This window comes from Palaemon carinicauda, chromosome 6 (genome assembly GCF_036898095.1).
Source record: "Palaemon carinicauda isolate YSFRI2023 chromosome 6, ASM3689809v2, whole genome shotgun sequence".
NCBI classification, from domain to species: Eukaryota; Metazoa; Arthropoda; class Malacostraca; order Decapoda; family Palaemonidae; genus Palaemon; species Palaemon carinicauda.
Genome location: NC_090730.1, coordinates 164,185,370 through 164,205,915, shown reverse-complemented (window position 1 = coordinate 164,205,915; position 20,546 = coordinate 164,185,370). Strand labels below are relative to the sequence as shown.

The 20,546-nt window shown below is 47.4% G+C and overlaps 2 protein-coding genes across 2 annotated transcripts in view; one reads left to right on the top strand and one right to left on the bottom strand.

Moving 5' to 3' along the window:
* LOC137642779 (RNA transcription, translation and transport factor protein) overlaps positions 1-2,205 on the top strand; it is a 45,788-nt gene extending 43,583 nt beyond the window's left edge. Inside the window, exon 5 of the mRNA XM_068375630.1 lies at positions 1,416-2,205. Within this exon, the coding sequence (XP_068231731.1) occupies positions 1,416-1,619 (204 nt within the window). The 3' untranslated portion in view covers positions 1,620-2,205. The remainder of the gene's footprint in view (positions 1-1,415) is intronic.
* LOC137642780 (uncharacterized) overlaps positions 2,203-20,546 on the bottom strand; it is a 43,227-nt gene continuing 24,883 nt past the window's right edge. Inside the window, exon 3 of the mRNA XM_068375631.1 lies at positions 2,203-2,458. Coding sequence (XP_068231732.1) covers positions 2,382-2,458 — 77 coding nt within the window. The 3' untranslated portion in view covers positions 2,203-2,381. The remainder of the gene's footprint in view (positions 2,459-20,546) is intronic.

Below are 20,546 nucleotides of genomic sequence, written 5' to 3'. Positions count from 1 at the left end.
CTCATATAGAACTCTCTTTACATTCATGCCCAATCCTCTATTTTTTACTACTCCCTTAACTGCCCCCAACACTTTGCAACCTTCATTCACTCTCTGACGTACATCTGCTTCCACTCCACCATTTGCTGCAACAACAGACCCCAAGTACTTAAACTGATCCACCTCCTCAAGTAACTCTCCATTCAACATAACATTCAACCTTGCACCACCTTCCCTTCTCGTACATCTCATAACCTTACTCTTACCCACATTAACTCTCAACTTCCTTCTCTCACACACCCTTCCAAATTCTGTCACTAGTCGGTCAAGCTTCTCTTCTGTGTCTGCTACCAGTACAGTATCATCCGCAAACAACAACTGATTTACCTCCCATTCATGATCATTCTCGCCTAACAGTTTTAATCCTCGTCCAAGCACTCTAGCATTCACCTCTCTCACCACTCCATCAACATACAAGTTAAACAACCAGGGCGACATCACACATCCCTGTCTCAGCCCCACTCTCACCGGAAACCAATCGCTCACCTCCTTTCCTATTCTAACACATGCTTTACTACCTTTGTAGAAACTTTTCACTGCTTGCAACAACCTTCCACCAACTCCATATAACCTCATCACATTCCACATTGCTTCCCTATCAACTCTATCATATGCTTTCTCCAGATCCATAAACGCAACATACACCTCCTTACCTTTTGCTAAATATTTCTCGCATATCTGCCTAACTGTAAAAATCTGATTCATACAACCCCTACCTCTTCTAAAACCACCCTGTACTTCCAAGATTGCATTCTCTGTTTTATCCTTAATCCTATTAATCAGTATTCTACCATACACTTTTCCAACTACACTCAACAAACTAATACCTCTTGAATTACAACACTCATGCACATCTCCCTTACCCTTATATAGTGGTACAATACATGCACAGACCCAATATACTGGTACCATTGACAACACAAAACACACATTAAACAATCTCACCAACCATTCAAGTACAGTCACACCCCCCTTCCTTCAACATCTCAGCTTTCACACCATCCATACCCGATGCTTTTCCTACTCTCGTTTCATCTAGTGCTCTCCTCACTTCCTCTATTGTAATCTCTCTCTCATTCTCATCTCCCATCACTGGCACCTCAACACCTGGAACCGCAATTATATCTGCCTCCCTATCAACCGAATTTGTAATCTTATCAATCTAAGTTGTACATGAATAATAGATTTCTCGAATATTCTCTATTAATTCCATTACTAATTAAACTTTATTGTATTATTGTTTAATATTAATTTATTAGGGTTTGATATCTGCTATATAGTTTGATATACAGTATTAGTGCAAGTTTTTTTTTTTTTTTTCTTTTTCTTATTTGATTAGTGTATTGCTAGTTTTAATAGCAACTTCTCCTTTCCAGGGCAAGCCGTATCCCATCTTTGAGGCTGATTTAGGTTTTGACACTGGAGATTATGTCTTGAATAATGCCGGAAAGGCATTGCGACTAATGTACATCCATGACCTACGTGAGCTTCAGACCCGAATAAACGAGTGTATAGTATCTGTTCAGAATATTACAGCTAATCCCAAGACTGATACCAAATTAGGGAAAGTTGGTCGCTAACAAGTTTCGACTTGAGAGTTCCCTAAGGTTTCATTCTAGATGACCACAATATCTTGCTTATCATCATCATCGTGTTGATCTTTAATCATGTTTTGATGATGTTTGCTCTGAAGATTACCGGAAATGGATCGTCGAACGGATGCATTACCATGTGTTAAAAGTACATGGGCTTCTTTGCAACTGAATAAGTATTTTACATACACACAAATATTGTACTGCATGTTATGCTTACATGTTTACTAGTCAGCATGGTATGGAGATTATAATTGCAGAAACCAGTGTTCCACATCACCCATGGGGAATATTTACCTTTATCATATAAATGGTAATACTACCTGTATGTGAAATCCTGCTTAGATTCTATAACTTATTTTTGTATGTTCTGATATTTTCCCCTGTATAATAATCAGGGTCACATTTGAGGCAGAACAACTTTTATCCTATTACCTAATTAGAAAACAATAAAGTGACCCATCCCATTTTTCAAACCTGGTTTTGTACTGCAAAGTATATAATACAGTAATGACGTTGACTGCATGAAAAGGACCTCAATTATCATGGAAACAAAATAAAAGTTACAAAGTTCGTTTAGAGTGTCATTGATATTTTATCCTTTCATGCAATTTACATTTACAAACATGTTAAAAATTTATTTACAAGTAAACTATCCACAATTCTAAATTAAGTAATGCTTAAGAAAATATCAATTTACAGCTACTGTATATTAGAATTAGAAGAAGCCCCTTCTCTGATTATTACCCGTTAGCTAACAGCGTTCTTCTGAGGGTTGTCAAAAGGTGGGAGCTTGAGGAGTCTGGTAAGGCCAACACCACCTAGAGCTGTTGATAATAAAAATTTCATTTATACACTGCATGTCTGAATACTGTAATATGCAACAAGATACACTATTTTATGAATATGGCATAAAGTGAAAAATGTCAGAAGTAATTTGTATTTTTCCTAACTAGACAAACATGTAGCTATTTATAAGGATTATACTTTTGGTGAAGCTTTTATTGCAGGCAGGACTTCTTGGGGACAGGTGATGGCAGGCCAATGTGTATTAGCTACAGGTTTGTTTAGTTAGGAAAAATACAAATTATTTCCAAATTTGTCATTTGTTCTGACACTAAATACAAACCTTCACTACTTATAGGGAATGACTCGCTTCTAAGGAGGGTGGAAGATCGAACCAAATGGAACAGGTTTTCCTGTATGTGCAGGGCATGTAACAAGTCGAAATCCTGACACCTTGCCCAACAATTCCTGCAATGCACGGTTAGTGGCCTGGGTAATCTGTGTGAATGTGTGATACTAGCAGTGTGTGAAGTCTAGGTAAGATTCTCAGAAATGTAGGAATCTTAGAATCAACCATAAACGTTACCCAATCCCACTTCGCCAGTAGGTATGGGGGCGTAACAAGTATATTCTCTATGCCCGCTTACACAAGGGAAATAGTTCTACTGACAGATAGTAGAGAACAGCTTTGCAGAGTACCGTAGGTGCTGTAAACATGCAGGGGGGAAGATGAGAGACAGAAAGAGCCAGTCATTCTTTGGCATTCATCTCAGACTTAACCATGGTTAAACTCTGCCCTCCCCATCTGCTACTTGTCCAACACGGAGCTCAAGGTGTTTTAAACCATTTATTGTGTAGCCACCACAGGATCAACGGAGAACGTCTCCATGTTCCTGTGGGTCATGTCTTGCAGGAAGTGGGTGGTGAAGGTCATTTGACGCTTTCACATGGCAGCTGACAAGGCCCGCGTCACAGTAGTTTTCATAAATGCTAGGGGTGTACTCCTGCTTCTAACGTTATGGGTTTCCTCTGAGGAGAAGGCTCAGGATTCAATGCTTGGTCCATGACCTTGCGAATCCAAGCCAAGAACTTGTTCTTGGTGATTCTTCTCTTGACCTTCCTTGGGCTGACGAAGAATGCTGACACTTGGGGGGCAAGCTCCTGTAGTTTCCTTGAGGTGTGCCTCAAGTTCTTCCCCGCCATAGTAGCCGACATTCTACGAGGGCCTCCCAATCTGAAGAGCTTGAATCTGGGGTACAAGCTGCCAGGAACCTAGTTGAGTGAGACGTTGAGGACAGCCCACGGGGTACACCGACTCTTGGCTGAGGCCAACACAAGCATGAGACCTGTCTTCAAGGTCAGGTGAAAATCTGCTGCTTGGAGTCCTGGGCCGTTGGAGGTACCCTTGGGGACCGAAGGAAGCAAACCATGACTGAGGGCAGGTAGGCTCGAAACTCTGTATGAAGAGAGACAATGTCGTTATAGATTCAAGTTTAATTCCTTTCAGTCTAAAGGCGACGTTCAAGGACGAGCAGTGGCTTTTCATTGCCAAGACTGAGAACAGCTTTCCTCCTGAAGGTAAATGAGGAACTCCACGATTGCTGGAATAGTGGCATCGAGGGGAGAGGTAACCCTTCCACGATCCTAACCATAGAAGACCACTTGGCCTGGGAGACCGAAGCCAAAAATTTATTCGGGTTTCTGGGCATCCTCTTTGCAACTTGTTGCAGAAAGGGCACTCTGAGAGAGGATGAGCTGGATAGTCTCCAGGCGTGAAGTCGCAGAAAAGCTATGGCTTTGAGAAAGATGTTCATATGTGACTGTAAGAGTAGATTGTGTCGTGGAGGGAGTTCTCACGCAAGCAGGAAAATTGCTGAGCAGAGGCTAGAGGTGGGAGCCTCCTTCGGAAGGGGAACGTATGAATCCAATTCCCACCAGAGGAATCCCCTGAAGGGGAGACCAAACAGGTGAAGGAAGTCTTTCCCATCGACAGGAAAAGCGACCAACATCTGCTGCCGCTGTAGGTGATTCTTCCCGTGATTACTAAAATTCCTTCTCAAAGAGATTTAAATGACGGTACTATTCATGCTCTGGTCTGAGGACGAGTTGTACAGCATGTGGCAACCCCCCTTTTTTCGTGCATCTGAAGAGAGCGTCAAATCTGGCTAAGGGAAACAAGGATGGGGCGACTCCTTGGATGAGATCCTTATCTGTCAACCTTCTTCTCAGGCCTGTCTCCAGCCCGGGTCTCGTGGGGAACCAGGGAAAAGGAAGATGCTTGGTGCTGAAACACCTGGGATCTGGCTGCCCCTGCAGAGGTTGAATTCTATAGAGACTGATGCGGGCATGACAAATGCACATATTTAAGGATACCCACCTCTGATAAGGATGTCGGGATATCTCTCGAGATTTACTCCAATCCTCGGATCGTGATAAACTCAAGGATTTGTCTCGGTAAGCAACCGAAGCTGTAGGATCAGCCAGACGTCCCGAAGTCTTCAAAGAATGAGGCAGATCCTGTAGGGTCAGATTGACACTAGGGTAAAATCCTTGTGAAAACCTAAGGTGCGATCGAAACCGCAGCACCAAGAAAAATGCCTGTATGAACGAACAAAGTTCCTTGATATCAGATTTCCAGGAAAACTAGGAGTATGAGTCCTAGTGGTCGAACGTGCACAGTTAGTCCTGGACTAACTGCTTGTTTGACTAAGCCTTTTCCTCGCCGGTCAGATTTTGATGAATAAACTTGTTCCCAGGAGAGGATAAAACTGGAGACTTCTATAAGAAGAATTGGCTGTAGAGGCTCGGAGATATCTTGATGAACGTTGTCCTGTCCAACTGGATGTGTGGATCGCGAGAGGTAAAGGAACTTGCTAACTGTGCGCTCCCTGCCTTGCCTGCCATCACCGAATGAAGAAGAGCAGCGTTGTTAACGCTGAATAAACGATATAATACAATAAATTATTCAAACAAAATAATAGCTGACAAAAAGCCACTAAGGAGAACAACCTAACCTAGCCAAGAAAGGAGTTCCCAAGATCGAATGGAACAAGCTAAAGACTATGCCCTTCCATCGCAGAACGAAGGAATACGGTGCCATTAGTGCTGTAGAAAAGAAAATAGAACAATTCTATTCAATTAATTAGCTTATTTTAGAAAGATAAATTGAAACTTTTATTCAAAATTAATTATCGGTAGGTGAAGACAAACACTCAGAAAAACAATCAAACCCTCGGGCGGGAAAGTAGTTCCCCGAGAGGCATAAGAACATGCTTCAAACTATGCACTCCCTCTGCCGACTACCAACGTAGAGCGAGTGAGAGCAGTGTTGACAGCGAAGAGGAGCAAGACCGAAGTCAAGCTCTGGGTAGGCCGCAAGCGGTCTTCCCTCCGATGAACTTGCAGGTAGCAAGCGACATCCACATTCAAATGGAGGAGTATTCAAACATGACAACTCCCCTATGGTGGAGGCCAGGTTGTTGCACTCAGAGAAGCGGGGGTGTGTGTGTGTGTTTACCAGCCTATGGGTTGCCTGGCATCAAAAGGGAAGAAACCATAAGAGAAGGTTTCTCTGCCCTTGAGAAACGCACTACGCTGACACGAAAACAGCAACAGTCACACTGTAATGATAACAGAACATTTATATATATATATATATATATATATATATATATATATATATATATATATATATATATATATATATATATATATATATATATATATATATATATATATATATATATATATATATATAAAATCATAAGAAAAACCATAAGAAAAGTCAGAGGCCAGTAAAACAGTTGGGAGGAGAGAGAGAGAGAGAGAGAGAGAGAGAGAGAGAGAGAGAGAGAGAGACGAACGTCTACCCTCTCCGAGCCAAAAGTAAAAAGTGATTAGACGACACAGGTTGTGTGTGTGTCATGACTGGCTACCCTACCCCCCCCCCCCCACTAACTGGCGGTAGGGTAGTTTATACCTCACTAAAAGTCATGGCTACCTTCTAGCTTCGCCAAGAGTAGGCCAACTATAAATAGCGAGGGTTTGTATATAGTGTTGGAACAAAGCAACATAATGATGCAAAACAATTTCTCATTAAAAAAACAATGACTGTACTTAGAGTATTACAGTATGTTAACAATGCTGAAAGAAAAGGCAAAATAATGATACATTGCACAACATTTCTCATACTAACTGACAACTGGAAAAGAAAAAAGTGAAGCTGGTGTGAGAAACCACTAACAGAAGGGAAATCCTCTTGCCTGTCACTTTTTGTCCATAATTCTACCCTGGTTTTAAATGTCACTTCGGGAGGACAAGACTATGTATAAACTATCAAATCACAAACTACAAGTAACTGATGAAGAAAATTAAAAAGACTTGATAGGAAGGAACTGTACTTGAATTTGTTGAGTTGTTTAATGAAGCACAATAACTTTTGGCCCCGAGGCAAAAGCCTGGCCACAACAAGTACCCTACATACGAGCCAGATGTATTCCACGAGTGGGTCTAAAATAATGTTGAAAAGTTCCTGAGTACAACATACCAGTAATTAACATTTGCATTCAACTCATAACCCCCTTACTCTCCATATTTTTCAGTCAGCTCACCTTGTTAGCAAACACTATTGAGCTAGCCTACATATGTATCAAGAATTCAGACAGCTATTTCTACACAAAAAATTTTCAAAAGAAAATTGAACATATTTGTAATTCGAATAAGAGAATAAAATTCCATATAACTAAAATTAAATTTATAGATGAGACAAAATTACTTCCATGCAATATAGAATGTAACAAACTTACTGTATGTTTAATTCAGATTTAGTATATAACTGTGTGATACTTCATTCTTTCTTTATTGAATATTCAGTTGTTCCAACACGGAGACTTACCTGGAACTACTTTCTTAGGAGGTACCTGGAATCTCTTCTCAACCGACCAGAGTTTTGTGTAGTTTACCCTACTTCCGTTTTCTGTGAGGACTACCCCAGGCGGAAGGATACGTGCCCTGAGGCTAGTCCCGAGCCAGGTCGCGTGTTAGCTTGGGTCTCGACCCTCAGTAAGTTCTCTGGTCGCGTCGTAATACCATCCCGACGCTCTCCGTTCTCAGTGCGACCCTTTGTGTCCACGACTCGCGTGTCCCACGTGTCTCCTACGTAGTATCCCTGTACTTTCCCTTGTGTTCTTGCGTGTTCGCTTGATTCCCTTGTGCTTTCCCAAGTGTATTCCTTATCCTTTCCCTGCGTTCCTGTGTCTTACGGTGTTGTGTTGTGCTTTATGGAGCATGCCCGCCGTTGTCCTGGGCCTAAAGCCGGGAAGTCGTGTAGAGCGTTTTTGTCCAAGCCGGAGGTTGACCCGCATTCCCTTTGCTCTTCGTGTAGGGGTAGAGTGTGCTCTCCGTCGGACACGTGTCCGGAGTGTGTCGTGGAGTGAAATCCAGTGGGTTTGTTTTAGTACGAAAAAGAAGTCCGCTAAGTGATCTCCCAAGAAGGCGAGCCCCTCTTCGCCCTTGACGTCGCCAGGAGGGAAGTCTGACGGTGTTTCTCTCCCATCTTCCCCTACCCAGAGTAGGGGACGAGGTAAGTCCGTTGCGGGGAAGAAGCCGATTGCTCTTCCCAAGGAGTCTAATCTTCGAGATGTTGGGGTTGCTAACTCTTTGCAGGCAAGTGGGGGGCCTGAATGTGTCTTTAGTGGGGGTCTTGGAGACTCTGCCCTTGTGCATGGAGGGCACGTCTCATCTGATGACCCCATGTGGGGTAAAAATGTCCCTGTTTCTTTGCCCGCTTCATGGGCCTACGTTTCAGGTACCTCTGCAGCTAATGGCACCCAAGATAAGATAGACTCTCCGGTAGCGGATCCCTTCGGATGGGGACCCCCGAAGAGTCCAGGTAGGTCCCCGTTGAGGATGGAAGAAGGCCTTGGTTCCTGGTTACCCAACGTGGAACGACCGAACTCTCCCCCAGCTCCTCTTTCGGCGGTTCCTGACATGTTTCTGCAACCTTCGACCTCTGGAACCCAGCAAATCACGAAGACGTCCATTCCCCATGCGCCTGCCCCTCGGTCGCGTTATGCAGAGTCGTCGGAGTCTTCAGCGGCAGGTTCATCGTTCTCTTCGGAGGGAGAAGCGCGGAGGAGGCGCCGCCGGAGGAGGGATAGATCCAGGAGCAGACGTTCCCGTTCGAGGTCGCGTTCGAGGTCGAGATATGGGAGAAGGCGTTCCAGGTCTCCGAGGAAGAAATACAGGAGAAGTAGGTCTCCCAAAGAAGAATGGGTCCTCGTCCCCCGCAGGAAGCTCGCGGACTTCGCTGCGATCCCGAGCTCTGCGAGTTGGCGTTCCAGAGACGGTTCTCCAAGGAGGCCATCTTCCAGCCACAGGTTTGACCCTCGGAAGGACGAGAGCGAAAGGACCTCTTCAGACAGGCGTAAGGCCACGAAACAACCGACTCAACCTGCCCAGCGGAGGGAGTCGCTTTTTCGGACGGGCAGCCTCGTCGAGTCAGCAAAATTGGCTCGACCTTTGGATACACAGGGGACAGCTTCCTCCGTCGGGCAAGCCCACGGAAGCCTCACCCTCATTGTTGAAGGACATGTTAAGGACGGAAGCCCTCGCCGACACGGCGGTGCCTGTCCCAGGACCGAGGCCTAGTGCGGAGGTGCCCGTCGGGACAGCTCCTTACCGCCACACGGAGGTGCCCGTCGAGTCAGCACCTCAGCGCCAGACGGAGGTGCCCGTCGGGACAGCGCCTCAGCTACAGACGGAGGGCGCGGTCGGCGACGCAGAGGGTTCTCCAACCGAGGATTCGGCCTATCGAAGGGTTATAGGCCTCATACGGAGGCATCACAGGATCGAGGAGCCTGTTCCCGCCGACGAGGATGCCTGGCGTTCCAGCCTCAATCGTTTAATGGAGGCCCCGTACAGCAGAAACCCTCCTTAGCGCTACCTGTGGCCAGGGACGTGGTTCTGGGACGTACTCACGTAGACAAGGTTGTGGCGGGCAAAGCCGAAGCCCCCAAATCCCAGAGTGCCTCAAAATTACTCCAGGGTCTAAGGTCCCAGAGCAAATATTATGTGCCGGAGGGGCAGCGACCGGGAGCCTGCAGGATGGAGGCCTCCCTTGAAGTTTTAGATCAGGGTGCCCCGGAGAACAGAGCCTCTTCAGCCCCGATTTGTTTCTCCCAGTCAGAGGCGATGATGATGGAGGAGATGTCTAAAGACCTGGTCAACGTCGCCTCCTGGTTGGACTGGTGGGCATCAACTCTGGTGGGTATCCAGGCCACCTACGACTTGACAAGACCCAGCGAATCAAGCCCTCCTGAAAGAACTCATCATCTCCGGGGGAAGGACACTGAAGTTCTTGACGTTCCAGTCTTTTGCCCTTTCGGCCAAATGGGTCCTTAGGAGAAGGGATACGGTCCTGACCAAGCTATCCCGGAGAATCCCTGACAGGGAAGCGAGGGCTTTGAGGAGCCTGCCGTGTGGGGTGACTCGCTTTTTCCCTTGAAACAAATGGAGGAAATCATGGAGAAGGTCATGAGGAGGAAGGAAGTGAGCGGTCCCAGACCTCAAGCCATGAGGAGACCCACTTACAGAAGACCTACGTCGGATGGACCCTCTACTTCTCGAGCCTCTCCTAGCCAGACGAGGAGAGACGCCCCATCTACCTTTTGGGCTCACCGCAGCCCCCCCGTAGAGGAGCTCCGACAGCACCTGCCTCGTTTAGAACGTCATACTCAGCTTCCAGGAGAGGGCGTTCAGGTCGATCCTCCAGAAGGAGATAGGGTGAGAGGCCCGCTACTCCTGCCCAAGCCTCAGGTTGGGGGATGCCTCAAACATTTTTGGCAAGCATGGAAGGACCACGGTGCGGAACCCTGGACAGTAACGGTGTTGAAGGAGGGTTACAGACTACCATTCCGGGCAGAACCGCCTCCTCTGATTCCAGCCAGTCAGGTGGAGTGGCTAGCACCCAAGGACCCTTTGAAGAGGCAGCCTTACAGGAGGAAGTATCCACGATGTTGGAAAAAGGTGCGATGGAAATGGTCCTACAATCGGGCCCAGGGTTCTACAGCCGACTCTTTCTGGTGGAGAAAGCGACGGGAGGTTGGAGACCGGTGATAGATCTGTCAGCCCTCAACAAGTTTGTGTGCAAAACCGACTTCAAGATGGACAGCCCGAAGTCGGTTCTGCAGTCCCTGAGGGAAGGGGACTTCATGATGTCCATAGACCTCAAGGACGCGTACTGTATTTTCAAATCCCTATCCACCCCTCAAGCAGGAAGTTTCTCCGGGTGAAGTGGGGTACCCAGATCCTGCAGTTCAAGACCCTCTGCTTCGGATTGTCAACAGCGCCCCAGGAATTCACGAGGATCTTCACGACAGTCTCCGTGTGGGCTCACGAACGGGGTATTCGCCTCATTCGCTACCTGGACGACTGGTTGCTTCTTTCTTCCTCAGAGGTAGTTTTGAAGGATCAAGGCATGAAACTAATACAATTCTGCAAAGTTCTGGGTATCACTATCAACCTGAAGAAGTCGCATCTGTCTCCCTCCGCCAGGATGACTTACTTGGGGATAGTGCTGGACTCCCGCCTAGTGAGAGACTTTCCGTCGGGGGAGAGGTTGAACAACCTGGACCAGATCCTCCGGCCCTTCCTTTCAGGGCAGCCCAGGAGAGCCAAGGACTGGCAGAGGTTGATAGGTCACCTGGTATCATTAGAGAAACTGGTTCCCCAAGGGAGGCTCAGACTCAGGAGCATACAATGGAACCTGAAGGGGCTCTGATACCAGTTAGACTCCCCCTACAAGTTAATTCCCGTTCTTCCGGAGACAAAACAATCCCTGGAGTGGTGGCAGGATCGAGCGAATACCCTCAAGGGGATGCCCTTCGCAGCCGAGCCCCCCGAGATGCTTCTCTTCACAGACGCCTCCAAGGAGGGGTGGGGGCACCCCTTCTCGGCAAGTCCGCAAGAGGCTCTTGGACGGAAGAAGAGAAAGCACAGCACATCAACGTCCTAGAGATGAAGTCAGTCCGAGAAGCGTGCCTACAGTTCGTAGATCTTCTAAGGGGACACACAGTGTCGTTGATGTGCGACAACGCCACTGTAGTAGCGTACATAAAGAAACACGGAGGTCTCAAGTCGAAGGAGTTGTGCGATCTCACGTTGGAGATCCTGGATTGGGCCAAGTCAGAACAAATCATGATTTCAGCAAGGTTCATTCCAGGGAAAAGGAATGTCCTAGCCGACGGGCTCAGCAGGATGGGCCAGGTAGTGGGTACCGAGTGGTCTCTTCACCCAGAAGTAGCCAGGCTCATCATTCAAAAATGGGGTTCGCCGGTGATGGATCTCTGCAACCAGACTGAACGCACAACTCCCCGTATTCTGTTCTCCTGTCCCAGACCCAAAGGCGGCATTGGAGGACGCCTTTCAGCACAAATGGGACAATCTCGACGTGTACGCTTTTCCTCCCTTCGCATTGATCAGGCAAGTGCTCAACAGGGTAAGGGCAGCTCACAACCTAAGGATGACTTTGGTAGCGCCCTGGTGGCCGGAGAGAGAGTGGTTCGCGGATCTAAGAGACCTAGCGTGTCTTCCCCCGTGGCCTCTGCCCGACAGACCAGACCTTCTGCAGCAGCCAAACTTCCAAAGGTTCCACGACAATCCTCGGTCTCTTCGCCTTCACGCTTGGAGACTATCGAGCGTCTCCTGAGGAAGGAAGGGTATTCGGCAGGAACGGCTGAGAGGATGTCACGCTATCTGAGGTGGTCTTCGGCAGCGGTCTACCAGGCGAAATGGACCACTTTCACGAAATGGTGTTCCTCAAGAAACATCAAGCCTCTAAAAGCTTCGGTTCCGGATATTGCGGATTTCCTCGTACACCTCAGAGACGTGGTGGGCATGTCAATACTGTACCAGCCATCAAGGGAGTACGTGCAGCCTTGGGCCAAGTTTTCCTTCTGAAGGGCATTGATCTGGGCTCCTCTAGGCATATCTCTATGCTCATCAGATGCTTCGAACAAGCATGCCCTCCGCAAACCTCCAGGGTGCCACAGTGGGATATGGCAAGAGTACTGAAAATGGTAAGTGAACCACCGTTCGAACCCTTGAAGGACATAGTGGACAGGGATCTCACTCTCAAGACGGTCTTCTTGTTGGCCTTGGCTTCAGCTAAGAGGGTGGGAGAAATCCATGTGTTGTCCTATGAAGTCTCTCATACGAAGGGATGGCGTGAGGTCTCCTTCAAGTTCGTCCCTTCTTTTGTGGCTAAAACACAGAATCCAGCAGTCTGGGATCCTAAGTTCGAAGGCTTCTCAATGCCAGTGATTCTTCGATCAGGGAATCCGGAGGATTTGAAGTTGTGCCCCGTCAGAGCCGTGAGGAAATACCTTGAGCGGACGGCTAATCTCCGCCCTGGTATCAAAAACCTCTTCGTCTCCACGGGTACAGTGAAGAAGCAGGTATCTAAGAATACCATCTCCTATTGGCTAAGACAGGTGATTGTCAGGGCCTATAGCAAGGCGGGCCTTCCCCTGACAAGTAATCCCAGGCCCCATGACATTAGGGGTCTAAGTACCTCTCTGGCTTTTGAGAAGAACATGGCGGTGGCCCGGATCCTTATAGCAGGCACCTGGTCGAACCAGTCGACCTTCACAACCCATTACCTCAAGGATTGCTCGAGGAAATCTCTAGACGGGTTCTCTATTGGGACAGTCATCTCCGCGCTCCAAGCGATTTAACAGTGAAGCCCCAGGTACAATCATGGGTAGCAAAACCAAGAGACACAGGTTCGTTTCCTTTCACCCTTGTCCCTTTCCTTTCCCGACCCCCGGAGATAGACCCAGATAGAACCTGCACAAGACATGACTTCACAACTTCGTCACAGGCCTCAGCATCGTCGAATTTTTAAGGGTGAGTACTTAGACACTAACATGAGCTCTTTGTGTAGTTTTTCCCTACATTTCGTTTTCCGGATATCTTAGAACCTAGTTTCCTACCTAGGTTCCTTGTCGCCCGGATTAGTTGGGTCTAGAGGTCAGGAAGACACTCCCACCTTCTAAAGTGTAAGTCTCCTAAGAAAGTAATTCAAGGTAAGTCTCCGTGTTGGAACAAATCACAAATTTTTAAGTAATTATGATATTTTGATTATAAAATAAATTTTTGAATATACTTACCCGGTGAATATATAATAGCTGACGTCTCCGACGGCTTGACAGAAAAACACAAAAACTCGCGAGCGATCGCCATGAAGGTTGCGGGTTAGCCCACCAGCGCCAACTATCGGCCAGATACCGCATATACATGTAAACAGCTCCAGTTCTTCTCATCCCGCTGGGTCTCTATCAGGGAGGAAGGGGGGGCCTTTAATTTATATATTCACCGGGTAAGTATATTCAAAAATTTATTTTATAATCAAAATATCATTTTTAAATATTAAACTTAGCCGGTGAATATATAATAGCTGATTCACACCCATGGTGGTGGGTAGAGACCAGTACTAATACAGTTTACGGCGTATATGCTTAGAGTTTTTGACAATTATATCATAACAAAACCCAAATATATATAGGTACCTGGTAAGGAAGCTGATTTTGATGATTACTCTGCCTTGTTAGTCTGTCTTCCTCACGAAGCCCAGCCATCCTATTAGGATGCTGAAAGACTCCCAGGAGCTGAAGTATCAAGGGCGGCAACCCATACAACAGGACCTCATCAAACCCCTAATCTGGGCGCTCTCAAGAAATGACATTTGACCACCCGCCAAATCAACCAGGATGCGAAAGGCTTCTTAGCCTTCCGTACAACCCAAAAACAAGATTAAAAACATTTCAAGAGACAGATTAAAAGGATATTGGAATTAAGGGAATGTAGTGGTAGAACCCTCACCCACTACTGCACTCGCTGCAACGAATGGACCCAGTGTGTAGCAGTCCTCATAAAGAGTCTGGACATCTTTCAAGTAAAATGACGCGAATACCGACTTGCTTCTCCAAAAGGTCGCGTCCATAATACTTAGCAGAGATCTATTTTGCTTAAAGGCCACGGAAGTTGCTATAGCTCTTACTTCGTGTGTCTTAACTTTAAGCAAGCAACGGTCTGTTTCACTCAAGTGAGAATGAGCCTCTCGGATTTAAAATCTGATAAAATATGACAAAGCATTCTTTGACATAGGTAATGATGGCTTCTTAACTGAGCACCATAAGGCCTCAGATCCACCTCGTAAGGACTTAGTACGAGCTAAGTAGAACTTAAGAGCTCTAACTGGACACAGTACTCTTTCAAGTTCGTTGCCTACGATCTCTGACAGGCAAGGTACAGTATATCAAATGACTTAGGCCAAGGACGAGAAGGCAATTCATTTTTGGCCAGGAAACCAAGTTGAAGTGAACATGTGGCTTTATCTGTGGAAAAGCCGATGTTCTTACTGAAGGCATGAATTTCACTGACCCTTTTAGCCGAAGCCAAGCACACTAGGAAAAGCGTCTTGAGGGTGAGATCCTTCAGGGAGGCTGAATGTAATGGCTCAAACCTGTCTGACATCAGGAACCTTAGGACCACGTCTAAGTTCCATCCAGGAGTTGCCATACGACGTTCCTTAGAGGTCTCGAAAGACTTAAGGAGATCTTGGAGATCTTTATCATTGGAAAGATCTAAGCCTCTATGTCGAAAGACCGAAGCCAACATGTTCCTGTAGCCCTTAATAGTGGGTGCTGAGAGGGAGCGAACATTTCTCAGATGTAATAGAAAATCTGCGATTTGGGCTACAGAGGTACTGGAAGAGGACAGATGCTGACTTGCACCAGTCTCGAAAGACTTCCCACTTCGACTGGTATACTTTGATGGTAGAAGCTCTCCTAGCTCTCGCAATCGCACTGGCTGCCTCCTTCGAAAAGCCTCGAGCTCTTGAGAGTCTTTCGATAGTCTGAAGGCAGTCAGACGAAGCGCGGGGAGGCTTTGATGAACATCCTTTACGTGGGGCTGACGTAAGAGATCTACCCTTAAAGGAAGACTCCTTGGAATGTCTACCAGCCATTGAAGTACCTCGGTGAACCACTCTCTCGCGGGCCAGAGGGTAGCAACCAACGTCAACCTTGTCCCTTCATGAGAGGCGAACTTCTGCAGTACCTTGTTGACTATCTTGAATGGTGGGAATGCATACAAGTCCAGGTGAGACCAGTCCAGTAGAAACGCGTCTATGTGGATCGCCTCTGGATCTGGGACTGGTGAGCAATAGATTGGGAGCCTTTTGGTCAACGAGGTGGCAAAGAGGTCTATGGTGGGTTGACCCCAAGTCGCCCAAAGACTCTTGCACACGTCCTTGTGGAGGGTCCATTCCGTGGGTATCACCTGACCTCTCCGACTGAGACAGTCTGCCAAGACGTTCAAGTCCCCCTGGATGAATCTTGTCAACAGGGAGATGCCTCGATTTTTTTACCATATGAGGAGGTCCCTTGCGATCAAGTACAGCGTGTGGGAGTGAGTGCCTCCTTGCTTGGAGATGTACGCCAAAGCTGTGGTGTTGTCTGAATTGACCTCTACCACTTTGTTTAGAAGAATGCTCTCAAAATTCATCAAGGCCAAGTGGACTGCTAATACCTCCTTGCCGTTGATGTGCATGCTCTTCTGAACTGAGGTCCACAGACCCGAGCATTCCCGACCGTCCAGGGTCGCACCCCAACCCAAATCCGACGCGTCTGAGAACAACACGTGGTTTGGGTTCTTGACTGCTAGGGACAGGCCCTCTCTCAGACTGATATTGCTGTCCCACCAGTTCAGGCATGCTTTTACTGGTTCGGAGACCGGGATTGATACAGTCTCTAAAGTCTTGCCCTTGTTCCAGTGAGAGTCTAAATGGAACTGGAGAGGCCGAAGGTGCAGTCTCCCTAGCGAGACAAACTGCTCCAGGGATGACAGAGTCCCTACGAGACTCATCCAACTCCTTACTGAACAACGTTCTCTTTTCAGCATTAGTTGGACTTTGAGCGGGGCTTGTTCTATTCGGGTGGCAGACGGAAAAGCCCGAAAAACTAGACTGCGAATCTCCATCCCCAAATATAGAATCGTCTGGGATGGGATCAGTTGGGACTTTTCTAAGTTGACCAAAAGTCCCAACTCCTTGGCCAGACCCAACGTCCAATGTAGATCCTGCAGACAGCGATGACTGGACGATGCTCTGAGAAGCCAGTCGTCCAAGTACAGGGAGGCTCGAATTCCCGATAGATGAAGGAATTTTGCCACATTCCTCATGAGCCTCGTAAACACGAGAGGAGCAGTACTGAGGCCGAAGCACAGTGCTCGAAACTGGTACACCACATTCCTGTAAACAAACCTCAGAAACGGTTGGGAATCCGGGTGTATAGGAATGTGGAAGTACGCATCTCGCAGGTCGAGAGAGACCATCCAGTCTCCCTCTCTGACCGCTGCTAAGACGGACTTCGTGGTCTCCATCGTAAATTTTGTTTTCGTAACAAAAACGTTGAGCGCACTGACGTCTAGCACTGGCCTCCAACCTCCTGTATGCTTTGGGACTAGGAAGAGACGGTTGTAAAACCCCGGTGATTGAAGGTCCGAGACTTTCACCACCGCTCCCTTCTCTAGTAACAGAGACACTTCGTGATGTAGGGCTTGTCTCTTTGACTCCTCTCGATACCTGGGAGAGAGGTCTATGGGAGTTGTTACTAGAGGAGGTTTGCGTACAAACGGTATTTTGTACCCCTCTTTGAGCAACAGAACAGACTCTTGGTCTGCATCCCTCTTCTCCCAGGCCTGCCAGAAGCTGTTCAGTCTGGCCCCTACCGCTGTCTGAGGCCATGGTCAGTCAGACTCTGCCACGGGAGGACTTGGCTCCTCTCTTCTTACCTCTCTTTCCCTCGGCACGAGAGCCTCCCCTGCTGGGAGCTCTGCCACGAAAGGGCGGGATAAATCTAGACGCAGGAGTCTCGATTCTGGGTCTCACAACAAAGGATGAAGAAGGAGCTCCCTTGCGAGCAGAGGACGCCATCAGGTCATGTGTGTCCTTCTGCACAAGCGAAGCAGCTATGTCCTTAATCAGCTGTTGTGGAAACAAGGCAGCCGATAAGGGAGCAAAGAGCAGTTCCGATCTCTGACAGGGAGTAACTCCTGCTGAAAGGAAAGAGCAAAGGGTTTCTCTCTTCTTCAAGACTCCCGACGTAAAGGTGGAGGCGAGCTCATTGGAGCCATCGCGGATGGCTTTGTCCATACAGGACATAATAAGTAAGGATACATCTTGGTCAGCAGACGAGATCTTCCTACTTAATGCTCCTAAAGACCAATCAAGAAAGTTAAAAACTTCAAAGGCCCTGTATACGCCTTTAAGTAGATGGTCAAGGTCCGAGGAGGACCAACAAATCTTCGAGCGTCTCATGGCCAGGCGACGGGGAGAGTCTACGAGGCTTGAGAAGTCACCCTGGGCAGAGGCAGGGACTCCCAAGCCGAGAACTTCTCCCGTGTCATACCAGACGCTCGATCTAGAAGCAAGCTTAAAAGGTGGGAAGGCAAAGGCCGTCTTCCCCAAACTCCTCCTGGTATCCAACCAGTCGCCTAGAAGACGTAAAGCCCTCTTAGAAGAGCGAGAAAGCACTAGCTTAGTAAAGGCAGGCTTGGTAGCAGCTAAGCCTAGAGCAAACTCAGACGGAGGCGAACGAGGAGCAACAGCAACAAAATGATCTGGGAAAAGATCCTTGAAAATCATCATGATCTTAAAATCCATCGAAGGTTGAACAGCCTTAGGTTCTTCTACATCTGACAAAACGTCCAAAGGATTATCATTAGGATGAGGATCAGCAACGTCCTCATCTGAAGGAACCTCGTCCGACAACTGATGAGTCTCAAGCAAGGGAGAGACCTACCTTGGTGGCAATGCTTGACAAGCAGAGTCCACACGCACAGGAGCATCAGTAGCAGTCCAGGACGCTACGTCATGTAACTGCTTAACGGACTGACTAGCAACAACAACAAGAGCGGGAGGACGCTCGACGTCAACTCGAGACTGCCTTGACTGCCTAGATTGAGCAGTTAAAACAACTCTTGACTGCGGTGCTTGACGCTCAACGTCAAAACAAGTCAACTTAGCTGGTTGGCGAACGTCCTGAACGTCAACACGAGCATGCGGCAGCGGCTGAAAGTCAACACGGGACTGCATCGAGTGAGGCTCTAAGTCACGTGACTGACGTGACTTTGTAACGTCAACGTCAACAGGACGAGAAAAGGCTCGTTTGGGCGGCTGACGGCCAGGATCTCGATCAGCTAAACGGCGAGGATCATCGTGAACCTGCTCAGCAGTATACTCCTCCATAAGAGAGGCAAGCTTATTCTGCATATCCTGCAGTACAACCCATTTAGGATCAACGGGAGTGAGTGCGGATCGAGACGATGGTAACGTCTGTGACTGCAAAACCTTGCCTAAACTAAGACTCTCGGAGCCTGTGTTACGCTTCTGTTTAGGCGGCGAGCAGTCTTCCGATGACTGCACAGGGTCAGAGCTGTCCCAATGGCTACAACCAGGACGCTGGACCTGTCCTGAAGGGACTGACTTCCGCTTTAAGGGTCTCGAAACCTTGCTCCACGGTTTCTTACGCGAGAAGCCTTCGGAAGACGAGGAGAAAATCGCCTCGCTCGTCTTATGGTAGGGGCGGTCTAGACGAGACACGCCCGAAACCATAGAGGGAACGTCTGTTCGTTGGTTAAAGCCTCTCGTCCCCATAAGTCCTACGACATTACTTCTCCCTGGTGCATGGGAGCTTGCAAGAGGTCTCGGACTAGGCGAACGACAAGCACGAACAGACGAACCCTCGGTCGCAACACTGATAACACTTTGCGCACTAATCACTTTATCCCCACGATTTTCTAATGTGGCACTCTGACACTTTAACTCTTTAACATACGCCATGAGTTGATTACGGTCCGTAGCCAAAGATTCAACTCTCTCGCCCAACGCTTGAATGGCACGTAACATATCCCGCATTGATGGTTCATGAGTGCTAGTAGAAGGTTCAGGCACAACTACTACTGGGGAAGGATTAGGTTCAGGGGCATGGGAGGAGGAAAATTCTAATGATCTAGAGGAACTTCTCCTCACCCTATCTCTCTCTGGCTTACGAGAATACTTATCAAACTCTAGCCAGTCGAATTCCGAAAGTATCACGCACTCATCACACCGATCTCCTAATTGACAGGTTTTACCCCGACAATTAGAACACACAGTATGTGGGTCGAGAGAGGCCTTTGGAAGACGTTTGTTACAATCCCTAGCATTACATTTACGAAATTTAGGAATTGGAGAAGGGTCAGCCATTTTGAAAAGTCAAAGAAAGTCCAAAAACAATCCAAAGTCATCAACAATAAAATCTGTCCAAAAAAGAGTTCAAGAGTTTAAATTGAAGATAAAAACACCTGCACTGCGAAAGCTCAAAACCAAACAGAAGTACTTCACCAAGAATGACGAAAAACTCCAGGTCAACAGCGAGTAATGGAATCAACTTGTCGACAAGACCGACAGAGAAGAACTGGAGCTGTTTATATGTATATGCGGTATCTGGCCGATAGTTGGCGCTGGTGGGCACACCCGCAACCTTCATGGCGATCGCTCGCGAGTTTTTGTGTTTTTCTGTCGAGCCGTCGGAGACGTCAGCTATTATATATTCACCGGCTAAGTTTAATATTTAAAATGTATTTTTCCTAACATACTTACCGAGAACTACTTTTGGGTAATGGCACTCCCTTCCTTCTCCGAGTGCCTTACTGACCCTTAGATATTTTTAACATCCAAGACCTTACTGAGGGTCAAGACCCAAGTTAACACGCGACCTGGCTCGGGACTAGCCTCAGGGCACGTATCCTTCCGCCTGGGGTAGTCCTCACAGAGAACGGAAGTAGGGTAAACTACACAAAACTCTGGTCGGTTGAGAGGAGATTCCAGGTACCTCCTAAGAAAGTAGTTCTCGGTAAGTATGTTAGGAAAAATGTTATTTTTATTAATAAAATAAATTTTTGAATATACTTACCCGGTGATCATATAAGCTGTCAGCTCTGCTGCCCGACAGAAAAACCTAAGGACAAAATACGCCAGCGATCGCTATACAGGTGGGGGTGTACATCAACAGCGCCATCTGTCGA